Source organism: Aspergillus piperis (genome assembly GCF_003184755.1).
Source record: "Aspergillus piperis CBS 112811 unplaced genomic scaffold BO85scaffold_31, whole genome shotgun sequence".
In the NCBI taxonomy this organism is placed as follows: domain Eukaryota; kingdom Fungi; phylum Ascomycota; class Eurotiomycetes; order Eurotiales; family Aspergillaceae; genus Aspergillus; species Aspergillus piperis.
Genome location: NW_020291621.1, coordinates 121,131 through 140,683, shown reverse-complemented (window position 1 = coordinate 140,683; position 19,553 = coordinate 121,131). Strand labels below are relative to the sequence as shown.

The following is a 19,553-nucleotide window of genomic DNA, read 5'->3' as shown; positions in this document are numbered from 1 at the left end:
GTACCACTGAGATTGTAATTAGACCAAGGTGAATACATCACCCTAAAGTACCATTATATAGCATAGAAATCTAGTATCATGTTGCGGAATATAAAGCCCGATTGACAATTAATTAAAGTACAGCTACAGAGACTAATGATAGTAGAGACATAGGGATAAAGTTCAATTTCATGGCAACTAACTAACAAAGCATGCAGAGCGAGTAGCAATTGCTCACTCAGTCTCATTTCATGAGGAGATTTCTGCTACTCTCCCTGGACTACTTCATCTTCCCGCTGTGACCGCGTTGACTGAAGGGCGGAATGGCAGCCAGGATCGCCGCACAGGAATAACAAGTGCCGATGCCAGCTTCGTTGCCATAGGAAATGTGAGAAAATGCCATCTCTCGATGCTTGGGCTTGCTAATCCAGGTAATTCCGGGGAGGGTATATGACGGCCAGACATCGTTGGTCACCTAGCAAGTGAAATGTTAGTTTCCATGTCCACAAGATATTCTGGAATGCAACCCTACCTGTTTGAGGTCCTCCTCCTCTCCGCGATCAGTGTTGAAGTACCTTTGGAGACGCGGGGCCACACGGGCACGCCCTGCCCGGTGAATGCTGTTTGGCTTCTTTGGCAGATGGTACTTTTTTCCAAACGCGAAGGCATCTTTCATGTCATGTACTTCGCGTGTCAACAATAGCCGCTTCCAGTGCTGATCCACGTCAAGAAGAGCATTACTGGACTTCCAGGGGTACAACTCGCTGTACTTGAGAGGATACTCTTTGCCCTCCTTCAGGTACTTTTGTGGCCCAGAACGGTTGTAGCATCTCTGGGACCAATACTCCCCATCAGAGTCTGAGTCTTCCTCAGAGTCCGGGCCTTGCTCGGGGTCACTCTCCTCGGGAACATCAAAACCTACAGAGTCTTCCTGGGGTTCTAGGATTGGGAGGATGCTCACGTCTATACCGAGTGCCTCGAAAACAGCATAGACTACAAGGTCGGCGCCCTTCAAGGCACGCGGAAGTAGAAGTTCGGCTAGACCCGAGGAATGGGGATAGGCATGGGAGCAGAAGACCCCTATCACGCCGCCATCATTCATAAACCCAGGGGTGGTCAGTAGACTTTCGATCAACCCATAGAGCGGGAGAGTCTGTGGATCGAGGACGGGACGAATGGGAGCGAGTATGGCACCGGGCATCTCCCGTACATACAGATTGTATGTGAGAGTGATCCGATGGCCTGATTTGATCGTCTTGATCTCATGCTCGCAATCCGAATAGAATGCAGCCCATTGGATGCTAGAGCTACTCTGCCGACTCCAATCAAAGTTGGTCTCCTGCCCGTGATGCTGCACAGCCAGGTTGCCCCCCTCGAACTCGCATGGCAGGCAAACCACGAGGGATCCAATCTAGTGCTCTGAGCGTGGCGTGTCGACGTGTTTGCGGAAAAGCCCAGAGGGTCCCGAGTATACCTGCAGTGGATCTAATCAGAACATGAAGATAATAGGGGCATGGGGTAAAACGGACATTCAATTTGTACAACTCAGCCTTCAGCTTGCGGAACTGCAGCCTATTCTCAGTCTCACTGCTTATCCCAGGTAAAAGGATCTGCTCAATAAGCTCAATTATGCCAAAGTCAGCTGGGTGGAAGCTTGTCAGAAATCGGTCAGTGTCGAGCTTGCCCGCCCGGCGGTATTCGGGGTCAAGGATGTCCTGTCCACCCCTACCAAAGCTCGCAGGCTGGCAAGCATCAAGAAGGGATTGGAGCCCATGAATTGAAGAAGAATTGGTCTCACTTGGCACCGGCAGCGTGAGCTTTTGTGCGGTGGAGTCGTGCTCGGCACCCCAGTGAACCACCTGCACACGGGGCGAAGTAGGTCCAGCTGTAGATTGCTCAGGGCCGATGAGATCCGCGATCGGGATGCTGCCTCCGCATGTAAACGAGGCAGACGAGGTTTCGCTCTCAATTGCGTCTTTCAACTGCCGGCAAGCCTGCTTAAAGGAACCGGTCACTAGGGAGGAAGCCCCGGTGCTCTTCTCTTCCGCTGTTGCCACACGTGCCGCACCCAAAGTGTCGAGGAGTCGATCCATGATACAAGCATCGGGGTGTGCGAGACCTTTTCTCCCACACACATCTGCCCGAAGTTTCTTTTTTGGTCTATCCTCAGTTTTTGTGTCTTCTGCTTCGGCGTCTTCTCTTTTCACATCATCTGTCTCCATACCCTCCGGCTTCTCATTGTCTTCAAGGGGACTATCTTTGTCGGAGGTTTGCTGCAGATAGTCTCGGTCCCGAGCCACCCTGGAGCCGATAGCCTTCCATCGGCTTTCCATTCTTCGAAACACTCTCTTATTTGTCAGAATATCAGTGCCTTCCTCCACATAGCCCGGACGAAGGCGATTCAAATTATCCCGGAGTTCAGAGGCAATTTCGCGCAGCTCCTCGGCTCCCTCTCCATTCCATTCCAATGCCTCCTGTGCTTTTGCCGGATTTCCAGTCCGATAGGCATAGGAGTACCTACATTTCACCTGTTCCAGGATGGAAGGATTGAGCCGGTGAACGCGGACGAGGAACCTATCAACGCATGCATCGGCTTTACAAGACTGTCATATACTATCAGCATGTTCTCAGGAGATTCAGACTTTATCACCATCTGATTTTTTTTCTTGATGCTATCGTGCAAAAGGGAAGACAAAAAAGGGTATGAGAAACATCCACATCGACAAGTCAGGACATAACGAGGTGACTTACATCGATGAGAGACTTGTTGACCCGATCCTCGAGGTCCACGAGGGTGTGTTCAAAGTGAGGTGGTGAGCGAGTCCGACGAGGCATTTTCTTTTCCGTTATCGAAGAGAGCAGTCGCTGTAGTATGGCTTGTTAGATGATTGGAAACTACCTCAGTGAGTGAGGCGGGTGGAGTATTTATATTGAGGGAGGAGACTCCTGCTGAGGGAATAGGGCAAGAGCGACGGCATGGAAAGTTCATATACTATCTGCAAGGTTTCCAGGCAGCACAGGCAGCAGCCTGGAGCCTCAAGGCCTTCACCATGGGCCTCCTGCATGAGCCCGCCATGTGTGACCATTCAGCCTACCGACAGCAGTGGCATATTGAACAATTCACACAGACCGCAGTGAAGATAATTTCCGACCGATAATAGAAATTGGAATACTGCAGAGCGGCAAGAGGCATGAACAAGGAAGCTTCCGATCGTGATTCAGCCTGGGGACTGGGGCATTAACCTTGTTCTGCTCAGGTACGGGAAGTGCCATCACTGCACACTCTTTAACTTACTGCTTAATTACAAACCATCGACTTCACTTTCGGATGACTGGGTCATTAACCTACCGGACAAAATTTGGCTGGGTCGCATTGGTCTGTATTTTTTTATAGCGAGCGATAATGGTATAATTACTGCCGATATCGATACAGGTGAAATGACTCCATGGTCTGACAGCCACTACGATCGACTATTTGCAGGTGTCTCACATCCACTGAAAGAGTATCGTAGGGACTGCAACTCCCACAAAAGTTTATATTCTCCAGATTCATCCATTGTATCTCACCAGCTAGTACCTTAACTTACTGACACTCTTGGCTTATTCAATAGTAGCTGGACATATGCACAGAAGCACGGCGATGTTGAACCCCCTGTTCCATAGTGCGCTCGGACCCATTATCACCTGCCTTGCGTGTAACCCAAACATCCGGTGCCATCGCAGGCTGTATATAAATAAAGAAAGGACTACGCTCTCATACAGAAAATGAATATGAATATCGATCAATCTGACCTTCTCCCGCCCTTAGGGTGGATTCCTGTGTTTCAAAGGCCTCGTGGGCATTCCACATGACATCAGGATCGGCGCCAGGGGCGCCCACAAGATATAAACACCAGCGTCAGACACTTTCCCCTCTGACACCGTTCATATTCCGACAATGATCGCATCGGCAATATATGTTCTCCTGGGGCTTGTCTCTATCGTCGCCTCATCTCCCAGTCAACTAACCCTCACCTCCACCACAGCATACCTTGACAACGCCAAGTGTGCCGTGAACACGCTACAGAAATGGTACAATCAAACGACAGGCCTGTGGGGTACAACCGGCTGGTGGAACAGTGCCATTTGCCTGACCGTCCTGGGCGATCTCACGGCACTGGACCCTTCCATGCTGAACTCGAGCTCAGTAATATTCGACAATACATTCATCCAAGCCCCAAAGTCCACTCTTTCCCATAGTGTTCGCAAGCCAACGTCAAAGTACAAGCGTCAATCACCCCTGAACGACACTGAATCTAGTACTGAGTTTCTTAATGATTACTACGACGACGAGGGATGGTGGGCGCTGGCGTGGATTCAGGCCTACGATTTAACTCAGGATCAGCGATACCTTGACACCGCAGTGAACATCTTTGATGACATGGCAGCCGGGTGGGATACTACATGCGGGGGGATCTGGTGGGACAAGAGCCATACAGGCAACAACGCTATCGAAAATGAACTGTTCCTGAGCGTCGCTGCTCATCTAGGGCGACGAAAAACCGATAACGCATCTTACTATCTCGACTGGGCAATGAAAGAATGGGAGTGGTTCAAGAATAGCGGGTTGATTAATAGTCAAAATACCATTAACGACGGACTGGATCTGACAAGCTGTCAGAATAACAATGGCACAGTCTGGAGCTACAATCAGGGCGTGGTTTTAGGGGGACTGGTGGAGTTGTCGCAGCTGGTCTCGAATACATCGTATATAACCACAGCGCAGCGGATTGCAAAAGCAGCTATACAGACATTGAGCGATGCCAATGGGGTTCTCCAAGAATCCTGTGATCCGAACTGCACCGGGGATGCGCCACAGTTCAAAGGTATCTTGATGCGAAATCTTCAGATGTTGTACCGGGCTAGTCCTGATGACGGGGTGAAGCAATTCCTGCAGCAGAATGCCAACAGCATCTGGCAGAATGATCAGGGTGATGGGAATCAACTCGGCCCCGTCTGGTCAGGGCCTTTCACTGCGGCTGATGCATCTACGCAGAGTTCTGCCTGTGAAGCATTAGTGGCGGCGGCAGCCATTCGCTGAGCTTATGCGTCACTGGAATAGTGCTTGCGCGTTAATAATGAAAGAGAGCTAGATTCACGCAATACATTCATGAGACTGTGCAGTGATTGCCCATCACGGGACTGACGGACATATCTACTATATAAAGGCTTTCCTCGCCGTCTTCTCCTCTAACCTCTGCATTCTCCTGAGATGGGTGAGTTCGAACCAGTGCGGCTGGGAGCAGAGAGTCTCAAATTGGATATTTTGACGCGGGTCTGCCGTTCACTTCAACCTGTGATCGCCCAATCAGGCACAGAAGAGCACCAGCGCCGAGCAAAGCAGTGAATCCTCAAAATGGCCATGGATTCTGCTGCTTTTCAACTCCACGATGGAGTGTTGCTTTCATCTCACACTCTCGTATCTCACATTCTCTCACTTACCTTTCCCATACAACTCGACTGCTCATCTCGCTTTCCTACCTGGCCAAGTACGTCAGAGCAATCCAAGAATGGAGGAGGAAACATCAGGGATGGAGCAACCAGACTATATCCTCGATGAAGAAGGCGAGATACTCATCGGTTTGGTGTATCCCAATCAGCCTTTCGTTTCCTTTGAGCCAGGAGTAGCGCGTGAGGCCGGCTCCCAGGTCGTGGATTCCGAGCTATTGCAACGATGGATAGCAATGGCCACAGATGCGGGAATCATGGAAGAGAAGTATAAGAAGCTCTCGATACTTCCACTTATCGTTCAATCTGATAACCAAGTCGAGGCGAGTGAGCCGGAGAGTGGCATCTGGGGGATCGGCGGGCCACCTGTTGACATTCTCCCGAGCTCACTGCTTACGGAAGAGGAACGACAAGCGCGCAGACGTATCAGGGAAGACCTCGAGAGAAGGCTTCAGGCTAGAAACGATGAAAGTCAGAGTGAAACCGAGACCGTGGTTACCTTCCAAGCATCGGCGAAGCATCTTATGACCGCGTCGCCGTACTTTAAGGCCCTTCTCTCCACCGGCATGGAAGAGAGCGTTGAATTCCAGGCGGATGGAACAGTGCTGACTACAGCAGAATGTTGGGACGACTGCGCGTTTCTTTACGTCCTGAAAATCATCCACTGCAAAAGTCATGAACTTCCTGACAAAGTCGACCTAGATATGCTTGGCAAGGTCTGCGTCATCGCTGATTATTACGATGTCAGTGATGCAGTACGCTTCGCCGCACGGCCGTGGATTGCGAAGCTCAACCCTTATGGGCCCGACGACGGCTATCGCGACGCTGTAAACTGGCTCTGGATCAGCATATTTTTCCGAATGCCGGGTGTCTTCAAGGCAGCGAGCTTGAATTTGATCAAGGAAGGAAGAGCACACATGCCTCCTCTGGGTCTTCCGATTCCGGCACCTATCGTGGGTAAGTTGCATATCTAATCCGTATAATGCGAAGTCCACTGCTGACAACTCATCAGAAGAAATCAACGCCCGCCGAATCAAGGCCATCGAAGGATTGATGGGCCACGTCTATCGTGTCCAGGAAGAATACTTGACCGGGAAGAGGGGCTGCTCATTCGAATGCAGTTCCATGCTGTATGGGGCCCTTACGAAGAACCTCAACACACACAACCTGGCCAAGTCGGACTTCAAGGCACCTTTCCTGTATCACAACTACAATTCTCTTGTGAACATCATTGATCGGTTCAGGCAGCCACGATGGTACGATCCCAGAAGTTCGAAGTACCTGTGCTGGCAGTACCTCGAGCACGAATGCCATGATGCCCACTTTTGGGAACTCCGATTGGGAAGGTTCCTTGATGAAGATGGTTTGGAACTGATGGATTTTGTTCAGACGGACTGACGACGGAATGCGGATCCTGACAGCTTTTTCTTTTGTACGCCGGTGATGCTTTGATAGTGGAATAGTGAGGGGGTGTATTTGACTCAGGTGATGCATTAAGAAGTAAATCTACTAGTTGAAAACTGTATCCTGGAATGACATCTGAGTTTATTGTGCTTGTCTTGACTATCTCGTATATATAGCTGCCTCAGGCAGGCAGTACTGATCATGTGCCGCGCTAGTCCCAGTCTAGAACGAGTGGTCGAAGTTAGTCAGCTGAAGATTTCCCAGCTGGGAAGTGATCAATGAGCCAATCAGAGAAGGTATAGTAACCGTGTGCGCACTGCCTGAGGCAGGTTTGCCTCCCGCAATTATTGAGGGAAGGAAAAGCAGGAAAATTGAAGAAAGGTTGTTTGTCAACAAGCCACGCTATTGAAGGTCAATATCACCATTCCTTCTTTTTGTGTCGGGCATAATGCAATCGTAGTATCGATAAGGTTCTGGTGCGGATAAACCATCGACCTCGAGACAATGCCCTATCCCAGATTTCATTCCAGCTACAAAAGACTACCAAGTCTGACTCTCAGTCTGCATTTTCAAGTCCGTCCAGCGCAGTCATTCAATGGTGTCATGCATAGGGCATATTGCGCATGCTGCAGCGTTCATGGCTGGTTGTAACTCGTCTGTGCCGTCGGCAGCATTCGATGGCTTCGCACTGCTTGCATTCCAGGCTTTGGCATGGAAGATCCGCAGTATCCACTGAGGTTTGCGGTTCCATGCTACTGCCGTCGTCATTGGTTCCTTCACGATGATGGCAAACCGATTGACCATTCAGACGTGATCCGAGTGGACCCGAATCGGGCAATGGAGATAAGAGCTCGCTGACGAACTGCAGAAAAATTTGGGAAGAGGGACGAGAAGAAAAATTGGGGAAAATGGCGTGCCGAAATAGCCAGCTTGTCTGCGTAACAACCAACCCAAGTCTCCGAGTCCCAGTGACCCTAAGCAGCACCCCATCATGAGTTTATCAACAACAACAACAGTCGAAAAACGGCTCCTCGCAACCGCAGAGCATCTCAATGCCCCTAATAAATCCCAACCAACGTCGGTTCCGTGGGTACATCCCCATTTAGAGCAGGGCGTGGTGCCGATTAAAGGCCGCCAGTTGCGTGCCTCGCAACCCATCCGCCAGGGCGAGCTCCTGATGATTGACGTGCCCTATGCGCTCATTCCCGTCGTCGATGATCCGGCCAGTAGCGATAGTCTTCTGTGCAGCAACCCAACCTGTAGTCGCCAGACACAACGCAGTTCGGGACGAATTTCGTGTCCCAATCGCTGTCTCGCAGATGTAGTCTGGTGCGGTCCGACCTGCCAGGAAGCTGATCAATTGCGCCATGAATTCGAGTGCACCTGGCTGCAGAGATACGCCGCTCCCACCCGCACAAAATGGGGAGAATATGACTTTGGGATGATGTGGCTGATCGTCCGCATCCTCGCTTCTCGACATATGGAGCGACAACAGCCGTTTGATACAGAAATTCAAACCAATCAGCGATTCAAGGGTGGCTGGGATGCCATCCAGTCCTTCTGTGGCTCGATAGACAGCTGGGCCCATTCCCAGGTACGGTCATGGACAGCGTTGGTCAAGAAGTACCTTCGCAGTAGTCCGGTTCTACCACACGACTTGAGTGCCGACGAGATCGTGGCTCTGATCTGCCGGGAGGAAGCCAACTCCTTTGGCTTGTATCCACGGGAAACGGGTGTATATCCTGTCCCAGAACCTCCTGTGGATCGGGGGGAGCAGTTTGCTGCGGCTGTATATCCCCGAGCAGCGATTGCCAACCATTCATGCAGTCCTAATGTAAGCGCTCCTGGGTTTCTCCTTGACCGTTAGCTAACGTGACCGACCAAGATCATGCATAAACCAGACCACCACGGGCGGATGGTATTCACTGCGTCAAGGGACATTGCCGCCGGCGAAGAGTGCTGCATATCCTATTTCGACCTGAGCAAACGTGTTGATCTTAAGTCCCGTCGTGATCACCTCCAGGGTCTATTTAGGTTCGTTTGCGGATGTGACCGATGTTCGGCTGAGGAGCCATCGGAAAAGGAGTCCGACTGGGTTGGACTGCCTTTCTTGGAATAGAGTCTTTGCACCAAGATGCTTATAGGCCCGATGGTGGCTAGTGTTTTCGGGATTTTCTTGGCTCGGTTTCTTTCATTGCAGTTACAGCGCCGACGCATCACCAGCTGGTACTGGTATGAAGTTATATAAATGATTGATAGAAGAGATGATAAATATGTTTGGTTAGAGTTAAGACATCCACGTGTACCGTGACCTATAAATTATGCCAATTTCCCGTGTCCGACTCAATAGTTCACGCGACATGTGCTGTCGATCGGGTTGTTAGCAGCTAATTTAGACTCCTTCCTCGCGTTTTTCTAGAACCCTACAAGCCATTTCTCTCGGGATGAAAGAAACATCAATGTGTTCCTCCTTCACCAATTCCCGGCCAAGATCAGGCTACACGATCGCTGGCTGCCCAACATCTCGATCCGATAACAGCCCAGGATGATCGCAAAGAGCTATCTGCATCTCAAGTGGATGCCCTCCTCTTATAGGCCGAACCCCGCCCGAAGCCGCCCTAACGCCGTGCTCCTAATGCAAGTACGTGGGGGCAATCTCGAAACTTCAGAAGCGGTATGATCGTGTGCTGGCGCTTAAATGAAAGGTAATGCTCGTGATTAGGAATGGGAGCATGCGCAGCTGTCAAAGATGGATACCAAGTACCGCCAACCCGACTTTGGCGTGGCCGAGGCCAGCGACTATGCTTCAGAGCCTCCGGAAACCCCGAATATCACGGCAGGATCGCAGCATCTGCATCGCAAGCTGGGCGGAAAAGAGGTTCAGCTCTTCGCGGTCGGGGGAGCCATAGGAACATGTACGTGTCGGCATGCCGGTAGATTCGAGGGCACAATTTTCTAGACCGCCGACTAACTGTCTGCAGCGCTTTTCGTCCAGGCCGGTGCTATGTTGCCTAAGGCGGGCCCTGCAGGTCTTCTAATTGGGTTTCTTGCGTACACGCCTATCATACTCGCTGTCAATCAATGCTTCGGTGAGTCTGTCTTTTCTGAACCTTCGTTCCCGTGTTCGGCAGAGCTGAGCTGACCCTTGCAGCGGAGATGGTCTGCTACCTGCCCATACCCTCTCCATTCATTCGACTCGCCGGTCACTGGGTAGATGATGCCCTTAGCTTTGCCATGGGCTGGAATTTTTTCTTCACCATGGGTTAGTCCAGAACCACCTAAGCAGGATTTGGAAGGTTAACCTCAACAACAGCACTGGGGATTCCGTACGAGATCGTCGCTATCAACATCCTCCTCACCTACTGGACGGATCGTGTGCCTGTAGCGGCTGTCGTGGTGATTATGCTGGTGCTTTACACGTGGGCATCTCTGATCCCTGGGCTATTATATCTTTGACATGACTGATTCAATCTCAGGCTATTGAACGTATTCACTGTTCGGTTCTTCGGAGTGTCAGAGTTCTATCTGTCATTTTTCAAGATATTCCTCATGGTCGGACTTCTCCTGTACACCGTTGTTACCATGGTCGGAGGCAATCCCCGGCACGATGTGTACGGCTTCCGATACTGGCGTGATCCGGTGACTACCTCCTCTCATCGTCAGACATAATGCAGACTGATGACATGCCACTCAGGGGGCATTTGTGTCCTACATTGAACCCGGAAGCGTCGGGCGCTTCTGCGGCGTTCTAGCATGCATGGTCCAAGCCTCATTCACGTACAACCAATCCATCCACCTTACTTCATCTACTTCCGGAAACTTACCACCGCAACAGAATGGTCGGCCCTGAGTACATATCCATGGCCGCCGCCGAAGCCGCACGACCACGACGAGTAATGCGCAAGGCCTACGCGGCGTACCCCTGGCGACTGGTTACATTTTTCGTCCTGGGTGTTCTATCCATGGGCATACTAATACCTTACAATGATCCTACGCTCGCCGCAACCTTGGAAGGATCAGGCCACGAAAGTGGCACGGGAGCTGCGTGAGTCCGATCCTACCCAAATATTCATCCAGACGCCGCCCTCTAACATCCATATCTTCTCCAGCTCTCCCTACGTAATTTCCATGAACCACTTCAACATCCGCGTCCTCCCGGACATAGTCAACGCCCTAATCATGACCTCCGTCTTCTCCGCCGGCAACAACCTCGTTTTCTCCGCCGCGCGGACCCTCCACGGCATGGCCCTGGAAGGCCGCGCCCCATCCCTCTTCGCACGGTGCAACCGCAACGGCCTGCCCTACTACGCCGTCGGCGCCTCGCTAGCATTCTGCCTCCTGGGCTTTCTCCAGGTAAGCAACTCCTCCTCGACAGTACTAAATTGGCTCGTGGGAATAATCGTCGCCTCGTACCTGTTAAACTACGTCGGCACGTGCATTACATACCTGCATTTCTACGCGGCACTGCGCCGACAGGGTATATCCCGGGATACACTCCCATACAAGGGAGTGCTGCAACCGTATGCGGGATGGTTCGCGCTGGTGGGTACGATAGTCATGACGCTGATTATTGGGTTCGAGATATTCCTCGATGGACAGTGGGATGTGCAGACGTTCTTTTTGGATTATACGATGGTTGGGTTCTTTGTGGTCGCGTTTGGATTTTGGAAGGTGGTGAAGAGGACGAGGTATGTCTGGCCTGGGACGGCGGATTTGGGGTTGGGTGGGTTGAAGAAGGAGATTGATGAGTATGAGGCTGGGGTGGTGGTTCCGGTGAGGAGGGGGGTTGCAAGGGTTTGGGATGGCTTGTTTGAGTAGGTTGGTTTGGTTTGGGGGTTACATGGGATACGGATGCTTCGTTACGTGGGAATGAGGGTTCTGCGCATAAGGTGCAGTGGAAAAGCGATCCTAGTAATCGCTATAGATTATATACTATAGGTTCTGCTCAGTAGCTAGTTGGTGTATGGTAGATCGAACGATGGCCCCGTGTTCTGTCGGGTGGTGTGCACTCTCTCGAGCCGCGACATTTCCTCCCTGATGCGCTCTCCGAATCCTTCTGGCTGCGTCTCTGATGGTCCACCTTCTTCTGCGTCTGCCGTCCCGGCAGGTCCCTCCTCTCCATTAGTACCGGGGGTTTCCTTCACTGCCTCTCCTTCCGCATCAACAGCCAAACGCTCCTGCGATTCCTTCTTCGCCTCCTCGGCCAGCACCGCATAATGCGCCCGCCGATACACCCCAAGGCTACTGAGCACCATACCGACAATCTCATACGCGAATAGAACCGGCAACGCATAATCCAGTTGGGGATTGCAACCACCGGACCAAATATCCACCATCACCTGGAAGATAGCATGCGCGGGAAGCGCATATCCCCATTTGTAGAAACCCGGGGACAACTCAAACGGCAACAGAATTGACGAGATATTCAACACAACCCATGAGATAAGGGCCATGGGAACAACTGGCGGCGCCAACCATATAGTAAATACATCCAGGACGAGGAAGTTCAGATGCGCGAATAACCATAGCGCCATCCAGGTTATCATGAACTGGGCGCCGTTAACGTGCCAGCCGTATCGAAAGGCCCAGATGGCGCCGGTCGTGCAGAGCGAACCGATGAAGGTGTATGTCGCTGAGATGAGCTGCCGGATGATGGCGATGCGATGCGCGTCAACCGAAGTGTACAGGTGGAATTGCTGATAGAGACCATTGAGATAGCCAAGGTAGAAGAACTCTTGGATGAGGATGAGGATGACGACTAGAGTGTTGTAGATGAGGCGGGAACCTTGGGTGGTGGGTTGGATGTTGATAGTGGAGAGCGTCCAGGGGTCAGCGAGGGTGGCGATGGCTGTCTGGTCAGAGGTGTTCATAGTTTGAAGGATGGCAGGGCCGTTGGTAGTGGTGTAGATGATGCGAGCAGCTTCAGATAACGACAGGATGTTGGACTCGAGAGCAGAATCTACGACGGTGGAGTAGCGCGCCTCATTCCAGACTAGGGTCATGACATCACTTGTATTGTAGGTTGCTGTCCCGATGCCGGTGAGAGCAGCTGATAGGCGCGAGGAAGCATTCTCGACGATGTACAGACCTCCCCAGTAGTGAATATTGCAGACGGTGGAGACGATCGACGCAGGATTGGGATAAGCCTGGACTGACTGTTCGCGGAGGGTCGGGAAGCCGGACCCTTGCAGCTGTTGGTAGGCAGCGCGCACGGCCCGACCGATGGCCCCGCCATCGTAGTCAACGAAGAGGACATTGAGATTATGAATATGAGTGGTCTGTTGAAAGATAGACCCGAACAGATAGCAGAACAGACCAAGGAAGAGGAGTTGTAAGATGAACAGGTTGATGGTGGCAGCTTTGAGGACGGCTAGACGCAGCGGGCGCACCTCCGGGTCGTGGATGCTGCGGTGAGGGCGTTGACGAGCAGCGGCATACAATGCCATGGGTGTATCCTAGGGGCAGTCCAATTTTCTTCTGTTGAGATATAACCTCCAGAGGTCGTGAAGATACGGCAATCTCCCGGTGGTAGTGAGTTGAGGGTTGGGCCGGAATCGCGGGGAAAGTCCAGTCGGAGGGAGATTCCATGGTTGAGCGATGGATACGAGATCCGGTCGTTGAACCTTGTTTGTTCCTTCTTTGGAGGGGTTAGTCATCGGATTAGACGGATAACTACGGGACCTTGGTTAATCTCGAAAGACATTCCTCTGTGCCCTCTATAGCAGTGCATATGTGTAAAAGTGCTGTCTTAACAGTGCTTCTCATAGATACTAAATACAACTTCCGAGGCCCACTACCAAATTGAGCGGAAGTACCCCAGGGCTTCCGGTTGAGAACCAGTGCCCTGTCGGTAGCACAGAATATGCAGATCAGCTCAAATCTCCCGTCTAGTACTACTGAACAAAACAATCATGTAGGATAAGCAGTAGCAGACAGCCGAATTGAAGGGCAGAACCACGCAAATTCCCAATATGCTTGCCATTCGGCAGTCATAATATCTCCAGCACTTGGACCTTCGCGTCTCTCCCATAGGATCCCAGGCGCCGACGAGTAGGAATGACCTACAGAGAGGAACAGGGACACCTAATTAATAAGGGGCAGATCCCGAAAAGCTCTTCGTTCGCTTGTATCTCAATCGAATCATCGGAAGCTGCATTACGTGGTAGGAGTAGTAGTAGTATCGTGTGTCAACTACACAACATATAAATATTACTACAGCTCCCACTGGTGCGTCAGCATCATGCGACTGGGTGACCACAGTTCCCATCAGTCATCATCAAAAATTTCCCATCGATAGAAAACATTTCCGCCCACGAACAGCTGCATAGTCATGTCACAAGGAGTCCATCTTTTACAGAGTGCTTGTTCTCTATGCGGGGACTGGCCAACAGGTGGTGAACGGATAATAAGTGAGCCTTTGGCCCCTCAAACCTCGCGCAGTACCATCTAACCCAATCGCAGACCTTGACGGGAACCAAGTATCTTTCCAGACTGTACGTGAGTGCGAGATTGAATGCAGAGAGTGTGATGAAGACCCAATTCCAGAACTCTGGATTCATACACGGTGTTATCAGCTTTTGATGGCCAGCTTCGACCCATCTGACAGACCCTTCATGCAGGATATAAAGGATTACGCTATTGACACGGAAGTACTTTATGGCAAGAGGTATCCACGTAGACATCCTGGAACAATTCTGGAAGGTCTCTCGTCTAAGCACACCTCATGCATAATCGCAGAGTCCTTCAAGCAAAGCTTTTTTGATAAATTGCCCCCGGAGATGCGACGCAGGATCGCAGGGTTCGTTGGATCATGTTGGTACTTGGCTGTCCTAGGCGAGGCCCACCGGCTCATTGACTATATTCGACAAAGCGAAAAGGATTTGAGTGAAGCGCTTGACCTCGACGAAGACTTGTGGATATCGCGGATTGTTTGCCAATATCATTGGTACCTATCACAAATCAGCAATATGCCAATTGAGGCGACTGAAGGAATGGAAGTTTTCCACATACAGCCACCCCAGACCATTCACAAGATCATCGCTTCAACGGACCAAATAGGTGTGCGTTGGATCCAGTTTCTCGACCGTGAAACTACTCCGACACAAGATCAGTCCCCATGGTACGAGATATACGACGTGGAGAATTTTGAACCAAGGCTGTGGGTTGTCCATGGAGTAAGCAACTCTATCCTCAGTATCTGGGCATCAGCTGACGTACTTAGCGTCTTATAATAAAGAAGATTGAAATCGACGATGACGAAGCAACACGTCTCTTGCCGTCGACGTGGACCTCCCCGAATACGCCCATTTTCCACCCATTACAAAATATCTGCTGCCCTTGCCACTTACAGGAGGCTAAATTTCACCATATGAAACTTGGAACCCCAGTAGAAGGCATTCTTGTCATCCGCGCAGGCGCCTATGACATAGTCGGGATCCACAACTTCTCGGGCCGGAACAAAGCGTTCTGGGAGTTTCTCGAACAGGTGCATGCCCGTGGAGGGCCACGGACGAACCCATCTTTATACTGGTTCTATTTCCCGTTGAATGACCAAGAGGATATCCTAATGGCTTGGGATCGGCAGTTGGAACATCCCGACGGACGAACAAACTTCGATGGTTTGATTGTTAGTGCTTCCATCTCACATCTGATCTCACGGACTGACCGGCTAGGTACAAACATCCTTCGGGAGGGATATGACATTCGGAGCGGTATATCCACCCGCCTTTACTAGAAGGAGTAAATACCGCCCTATGGTTCGGTACACTGATGGTCCAGTTTCCGGAATAATTCACGATGGCATGGATTTGAGGTTCCCAAGCGTGACGGTGTTCGGGGTTACCTGCCATAGCCCGCATGATGGCGAGACTCGAGCCCCGGTCCCAGTACGTTACGCTAATGGGCCTCCAGGGGCCCATCCCGGCGAGGACCTCGTACCATGGTATATGACCAAGGCCACATTAAGGGGCGTGACTAGGGTACAAGTGTGCAGGGACCGGACGCAGTCGCATCATCCTTGTCTGGGTATCTTGATGTTCTATGCCGATGGTCACATCGAGTCCAATGGACAAATTCGCTGGGATTATGGACTGGACGAAGAGACATGCAGTCCTTTCGTAGTCGCCTCAGGGGCGGTTAATGAAAAGGACACTATCAAGGACATCCGAAATGCAGAGGACCCAGTAGTGGCCACTGTGCATCGAGGTGGATGGAAACCTCTGCCTAGTCAAGGGATACTCGCATGGTGGTTTAGCGAGTTGGGCGACAGACTTGCCTTTTACTATGAGTAGTGGGTACTACATGGCTTTACAAAGCTTCCAGAAATCCAACCCAAGTTCACGTATACTCCAGCGCTAGGTAATTAGCACAACGCTTCCATTGAAGCGACGGCGCCTGTAGACCTGCCGAGAATAATGCGCAGGATGACCCATGCCATGTGAAATTGTGGCTTTATGGCCTACGCTTCTTTTCAGTGACTCGATGCATCCAAAAGCATCGAATAAGACAGATGTCAGTAGCAACATAGATAACTCGACTTCGTCTTCAACGGAATATTATTGAATGTCATCATGAGATCGAGGCTTCTACTATATCAGGTAATAGTCAAATCAGTGTCACAGGAGTCTTGACGTACATTGCGCAGACACATGATCAGGCAATCTTTGCTGCATCGTAGACTCTATCTACGGAGCATATGAGAGAGAAGACTGTTGGCTTATGGAACGAATAAAATGACCAAAATGGGATGAACAAAAATGCATCGCATGGTTATGATGCTGCATACAGCTTTTGGTACCAGTATCACTATCTCTGTCTCGATCCGAACATATGTGGAAGGCATCTCATCGACGAAGCCGAGCGTGAGGCTCGTATGAATGAATTGATATGATTCCTGGGATGATGGATAAGGTATCTTTGAAGGGGAGATGCGGCCCTCATATTCTAAGACTAGGATTCCATAAAACAGAAATTCAATTTTGGTAAACAATCACGTCGAATAACAGCTGCAACTAGTTAGTAGCAAACATGTCAAGGGCGACTTTATATGCTACCTGACCAGCACATAGAACGTATCAGACACACACTAAGCCTATTGTGGTTTAGTATCTATGCAGGGATGATGCCTTGGCTCATCTCACACATCCATTGTTTGCCTTGATACCACAACAACCACGGAGGATACCATGTTCTCCATATTGAGAGGGATCAGACGGATACGACAGTCGCAGCCAACAGCCCAGCTATCCATCCTTTGTCGTGGTAATTGCCCGTAAAACAACAAAGCGGCCATATCTACGTTACTCATATTCAAGTAGGAAAACCAATCAGCCGGGATGAACTCTTTGCATATACGAACGGCCATTTCCTGGTCGATGAAGAGCAACAGCTGGCTCGACGCTACGTAGATTTTGATCTCGATGCTCTCTGCAGTGTAGCTGCGGCTCTGGGTGACGTTCCATCTCCCGTGGCAAGCGTAAGCAAAATGGAGGGTGGATTTAGCAAGGCTCTCTTTATGGAGAAGGAGAAAGGTTGCGAGGTCGTTGCCAAAATCCCTTGTCGAATTGCTGGACCTGCAGGATGGACAACTGCATCCGAGGTGGGTGTCCTTAAATACTGTACGTCGTCCTTCGCTCTCTCCTTTTCCACCGCGTGTGATCACTGATGTGACTGTGTAGTACGCAGAATTACCACCATCCCAGTTCCCCGGGTTCTTTCGTGGTCTTCAGACAGGGGCAATCCCGTAGGCGCCGAGTATATCATGATGGAAAAAGCTAGTGGTGTCCCCTTGTTTCGTGTATGGGGTGACATGACAGAATTCGAGAAGTTGCAGCTTATTCAAAACTTGACCAAGCTCGAGGCGCAGTTATCAGCTATTCGTTTTCCTGCCTACGGTGGTTTATATTTGCGTGACCATCTACAGAGCTCAAAACCTCAATGTCTACTTCTAGATGACGATGTCGATCGATCGCAATCATTTTGTATCGGCCCTTCTCCTGACCGTCAATTCGACGTCCATTCGGACCATTCTAAAGATCAAGGCCCTTGTTCGTCTCTGCACCTCCAACGTTACTACTAAAGCTTACTATCCACAGGGACCACATTATCAGAACTTGGTATATCCATTGCAAAGCGCGAGCTATCCCGTATCTCAACGATACCAAACAAATCAGCCATGTTCTATCAAGGCACCTTGGAAGAACAAGCTCAGCTCCTCAACCTCACAATAAGTCTCACGCCCATGTTAGACTCTCATCCCTTACTAGGCCAATCCGCCCAGCCTACACTTTGGCACACCGATCTACACATGGGTAACATCTACGTGGCGCCCGACGACCGCACACAAATAGTCTCGGTCATTGATTTCCAGTCCATATCAGTTATGCCCTTATTCCTCCAGTCTCGATGGCCCGAGTTCTTAAAGCCCCCAGACAACTACACCCAAGGCTTCACGAGTCCTGAGCTTCCTGATGGGTACGACAATATGGACTATGAGAGCAAGTTGCTGGCCCGACGCGAATGGTCCCAGGCCAAACTAGCAAAAGCATACGAAGTCTCGACTTACCTTGAAGACAGACCTGCACATACTGCGAGGAACGTGCCGCGAGTGTTCCGAGAATTGTTCACCCGGTGTGGGAAGGTGTCTGAGGTGGGAGTTATCCCCCTCCGAGCTTGTCTAATAGAAATATTTCAGAACTGGTCCAACCTAGGCTTTACCGGGTCGTGTCCTTATTCCTTCTCGGAAGAAGAAATGAAGACGCATGAGCAACAGTTTTCTGAATACCAGGCTTGGCATGAAGTTCAGCATCTTGCACAGGAGTGTCTAGGTACAGACGCCGAAGGATGGATATCGCCCGAGTTAGACATCGAGGAGAAGCGACGCCAGAACCGGGAGTTACTGGCGATGTTTATCGAGCGTATGGCGGGAGAGAAGTCCCCGGAGGAGGCGAGGCAGATGTGGCCGTTTCCAGATGAAGCTTAAAGACCAGTGTACATTGATTACACAAATACATGGAGAGTAATAACACAGATCCACTCCACATACGCGTCTCGCGTCTCTCCCAAAACAACAACAATAGTCACCATCCACCCCGTCATAGCAAGCAAGGAACACTACCTTCCCAATATAGTTAGTCTATCCCCTTACTCATCAAATGACATAATCCACCACCCATTCCAATCTAACCCAATCCAGCAATTTTATTATGCAATATGAACCAATAGTGACCCTCTTAACTCTTAACTTGAAATTCCCCGTCCGTCCCCATCCCATCCCCCCCAGACTGAATCGCCTGTCCCCACAGTCCAACGTCACCGTCCTCCACGATGGGTCCTGACATGGCACAACTTGGCATATTATTATTCTCCTGATATTAATATCCAGGTGGGAAGTGGGATAGAGTCCACGTGTGTGACGTTGACGTATTCTTCTTCTTCCGGTAGTTGCCGGCCGGCAAGCATGAGTGGCCTAATCTCCGACCGGGGCTATGATGTTCGCCATGTACATTGTTGTAGTTTTTAAGGGATGTAAATAGTATTGTATTGTTTGGGTCTGGTACAGATTGTGTAATTGGATCTAATAAGTTTAATGATGCTGCGAGATTCTGGGGTAATGTAGTGTTGTGGAAGTTTGAAAACAGTGTGCTTGGTGGTGGATGCATATATATATTGTGGAGTGCGCAGTA

General features: G+C 50.6%; 7 protein-coding genes across 7 annotated transcripts; 5 read left to right on the top strand and 2 right to left on the bottom strand.

Moving 5' to 3' along the window:
- Window positions 1–160: 160 nt before the first annotated feature.
- On the bottom strand, window positions 161–2,814 carry BO85DRAFT_472653 (uncharacterized protein; the record flags this gene model as incomplete). The annotated part of the gene is made up of 5 exons (XM_025662571.1): window positions 161–454; window positions 512–1,357; window positions 1,418–1,453; window positions 1,509–2,582; window positions 2,731–2,814. 5 exons carry the CDS (start codon window positions 2,812–2,814, stop codon window positions 260–262), a joined length of 2,235 nt encoding a protein of 744 aa, XP_025510388.1. The 3' UTR covers window positions 161–259.
- A 938-nt stretch (window positions 2,815–3,752) lies between these two features.
- Window positions 3,753–5,234, top strand: BO85DRAFT_201393 (putative glycosyl hydrolase). Its single transcript, XM_025654536.1, has one exon. It carries the CDS (start codon window positions 3,917–3,919, stop codon window positions 5,057–5,059), a length of 1,143 nt encoding a protein of 380 aa, XP_025510387.1. The 5' UTR covers window positions 3,753–3,916; the 3' UTR covers window positions 5,060–5,234.
- Window positions 5,235–5,549: 315 nt separating this feature from the next.
- BO85DRAFT_463860 (uncharacterized protein) lies at window positions 5,550–6,864 on the top strand (the record flags this gene model as incomplete). The annotated part of the gene is made up of 2 exons (XM_025661946.1): window positions 5,550–6,423; window positions 6,479–6,864. The coding sequence occupies 2 exons, from the start codon at window positions 5,550–5,552 to the stop codon at window positions 6,862–6,864; spliced, it is 1,260 nt and encodes a 419-aa protein (XP_025510386.1).
- Window positions 6,865–7,861: 997 nt separating this feature from the next.
- BO85DRAFT_463859 (general amino acid permease) lies at window positions 7,862–11,688 on the top strand (the record flags this gene model as incomplete). Its single annotated transcript, XM_025661945.1, has 11 exons — window positions 7,862–8,704; window positions 8,756–8,904; window positions 9,466–9,544; window positions 9,593–9,785; window positions 9,852–9,959; window positions 10,022–10,132; window positions 10,184–10,289; window positions 10,347–10,509; window positions 10,565–10,647; window positions 10,706–10,915; window positions 10,980–11,688. The coding sequence occupies 11 exons, from the start codon at window positions 7,862–7,864 to the stop codon at window positions 11,686–11,688; spliced, it is 2,754 nt and encodes a 917-aa protein (XP_025510385.1).
- A 72-nt stretch (window positions 11,689–11,760) lies between these two features.
- Window positions 11,761–13,590, bottom strand: BO85DRAFT_453976 (SNG1 family protein). The gene has a single exon (XM_025661172.1). It carries the CDS (start codon window positions 13,314–13,316, stop codon window positions 11,823–11,825), a length of 1,494 nt encoding a protein of 497 aa, XP_025510384.1. The 5' UTR covers window positions 13,317–13,590; the 3' UTR covers window positions 11,761–11,822.
- Window positions 13,591–14,648: 1,058 nt separating this feature from the next.
- Window positions 14,649–16,483, top strand: BO85DRAFT_507292 (uncharacterized protein; the record flags this gene model as incomplete). Its single annotated transcript, XM_025664396.1, has 3 exons — window positions 14,649–15,044; window positions 15,092–15,581; window positions 15,649–16,483. 3 exons carry the CDS (start codon window positions 14,649–14,651, stop codon window positions 16,158–16,160), a joined length of 1,398 nt encoding a protein of 465 aa, XP_025510383.1. The 3' UTR covers window positions 16,161–16,483.
- An 870-nt stretch (window positions 16,484–17,353) lies between these two features.
- Window positions 17,354–18,850, top strand: BO85DRAFT_383895 (uncharacterized protein; the record flags this gene model as incomplete). The annotated part of the gene is made up of 3 exons (XM_025656529.1): window positions 17,354–17,486; window positions 17,547–17,915; window positions 17,964–18,850. 3 exons carry the CDS (start codon window positions 17,354–17,356, stop codon window positions 18,848–18,850), a joined length of 1,389 nt encoding a protein of 462 aa, XP_025510382.1.
- Between the last annotated feature and the right edge of the window lie 703 nt (window positions 18,851–19,553).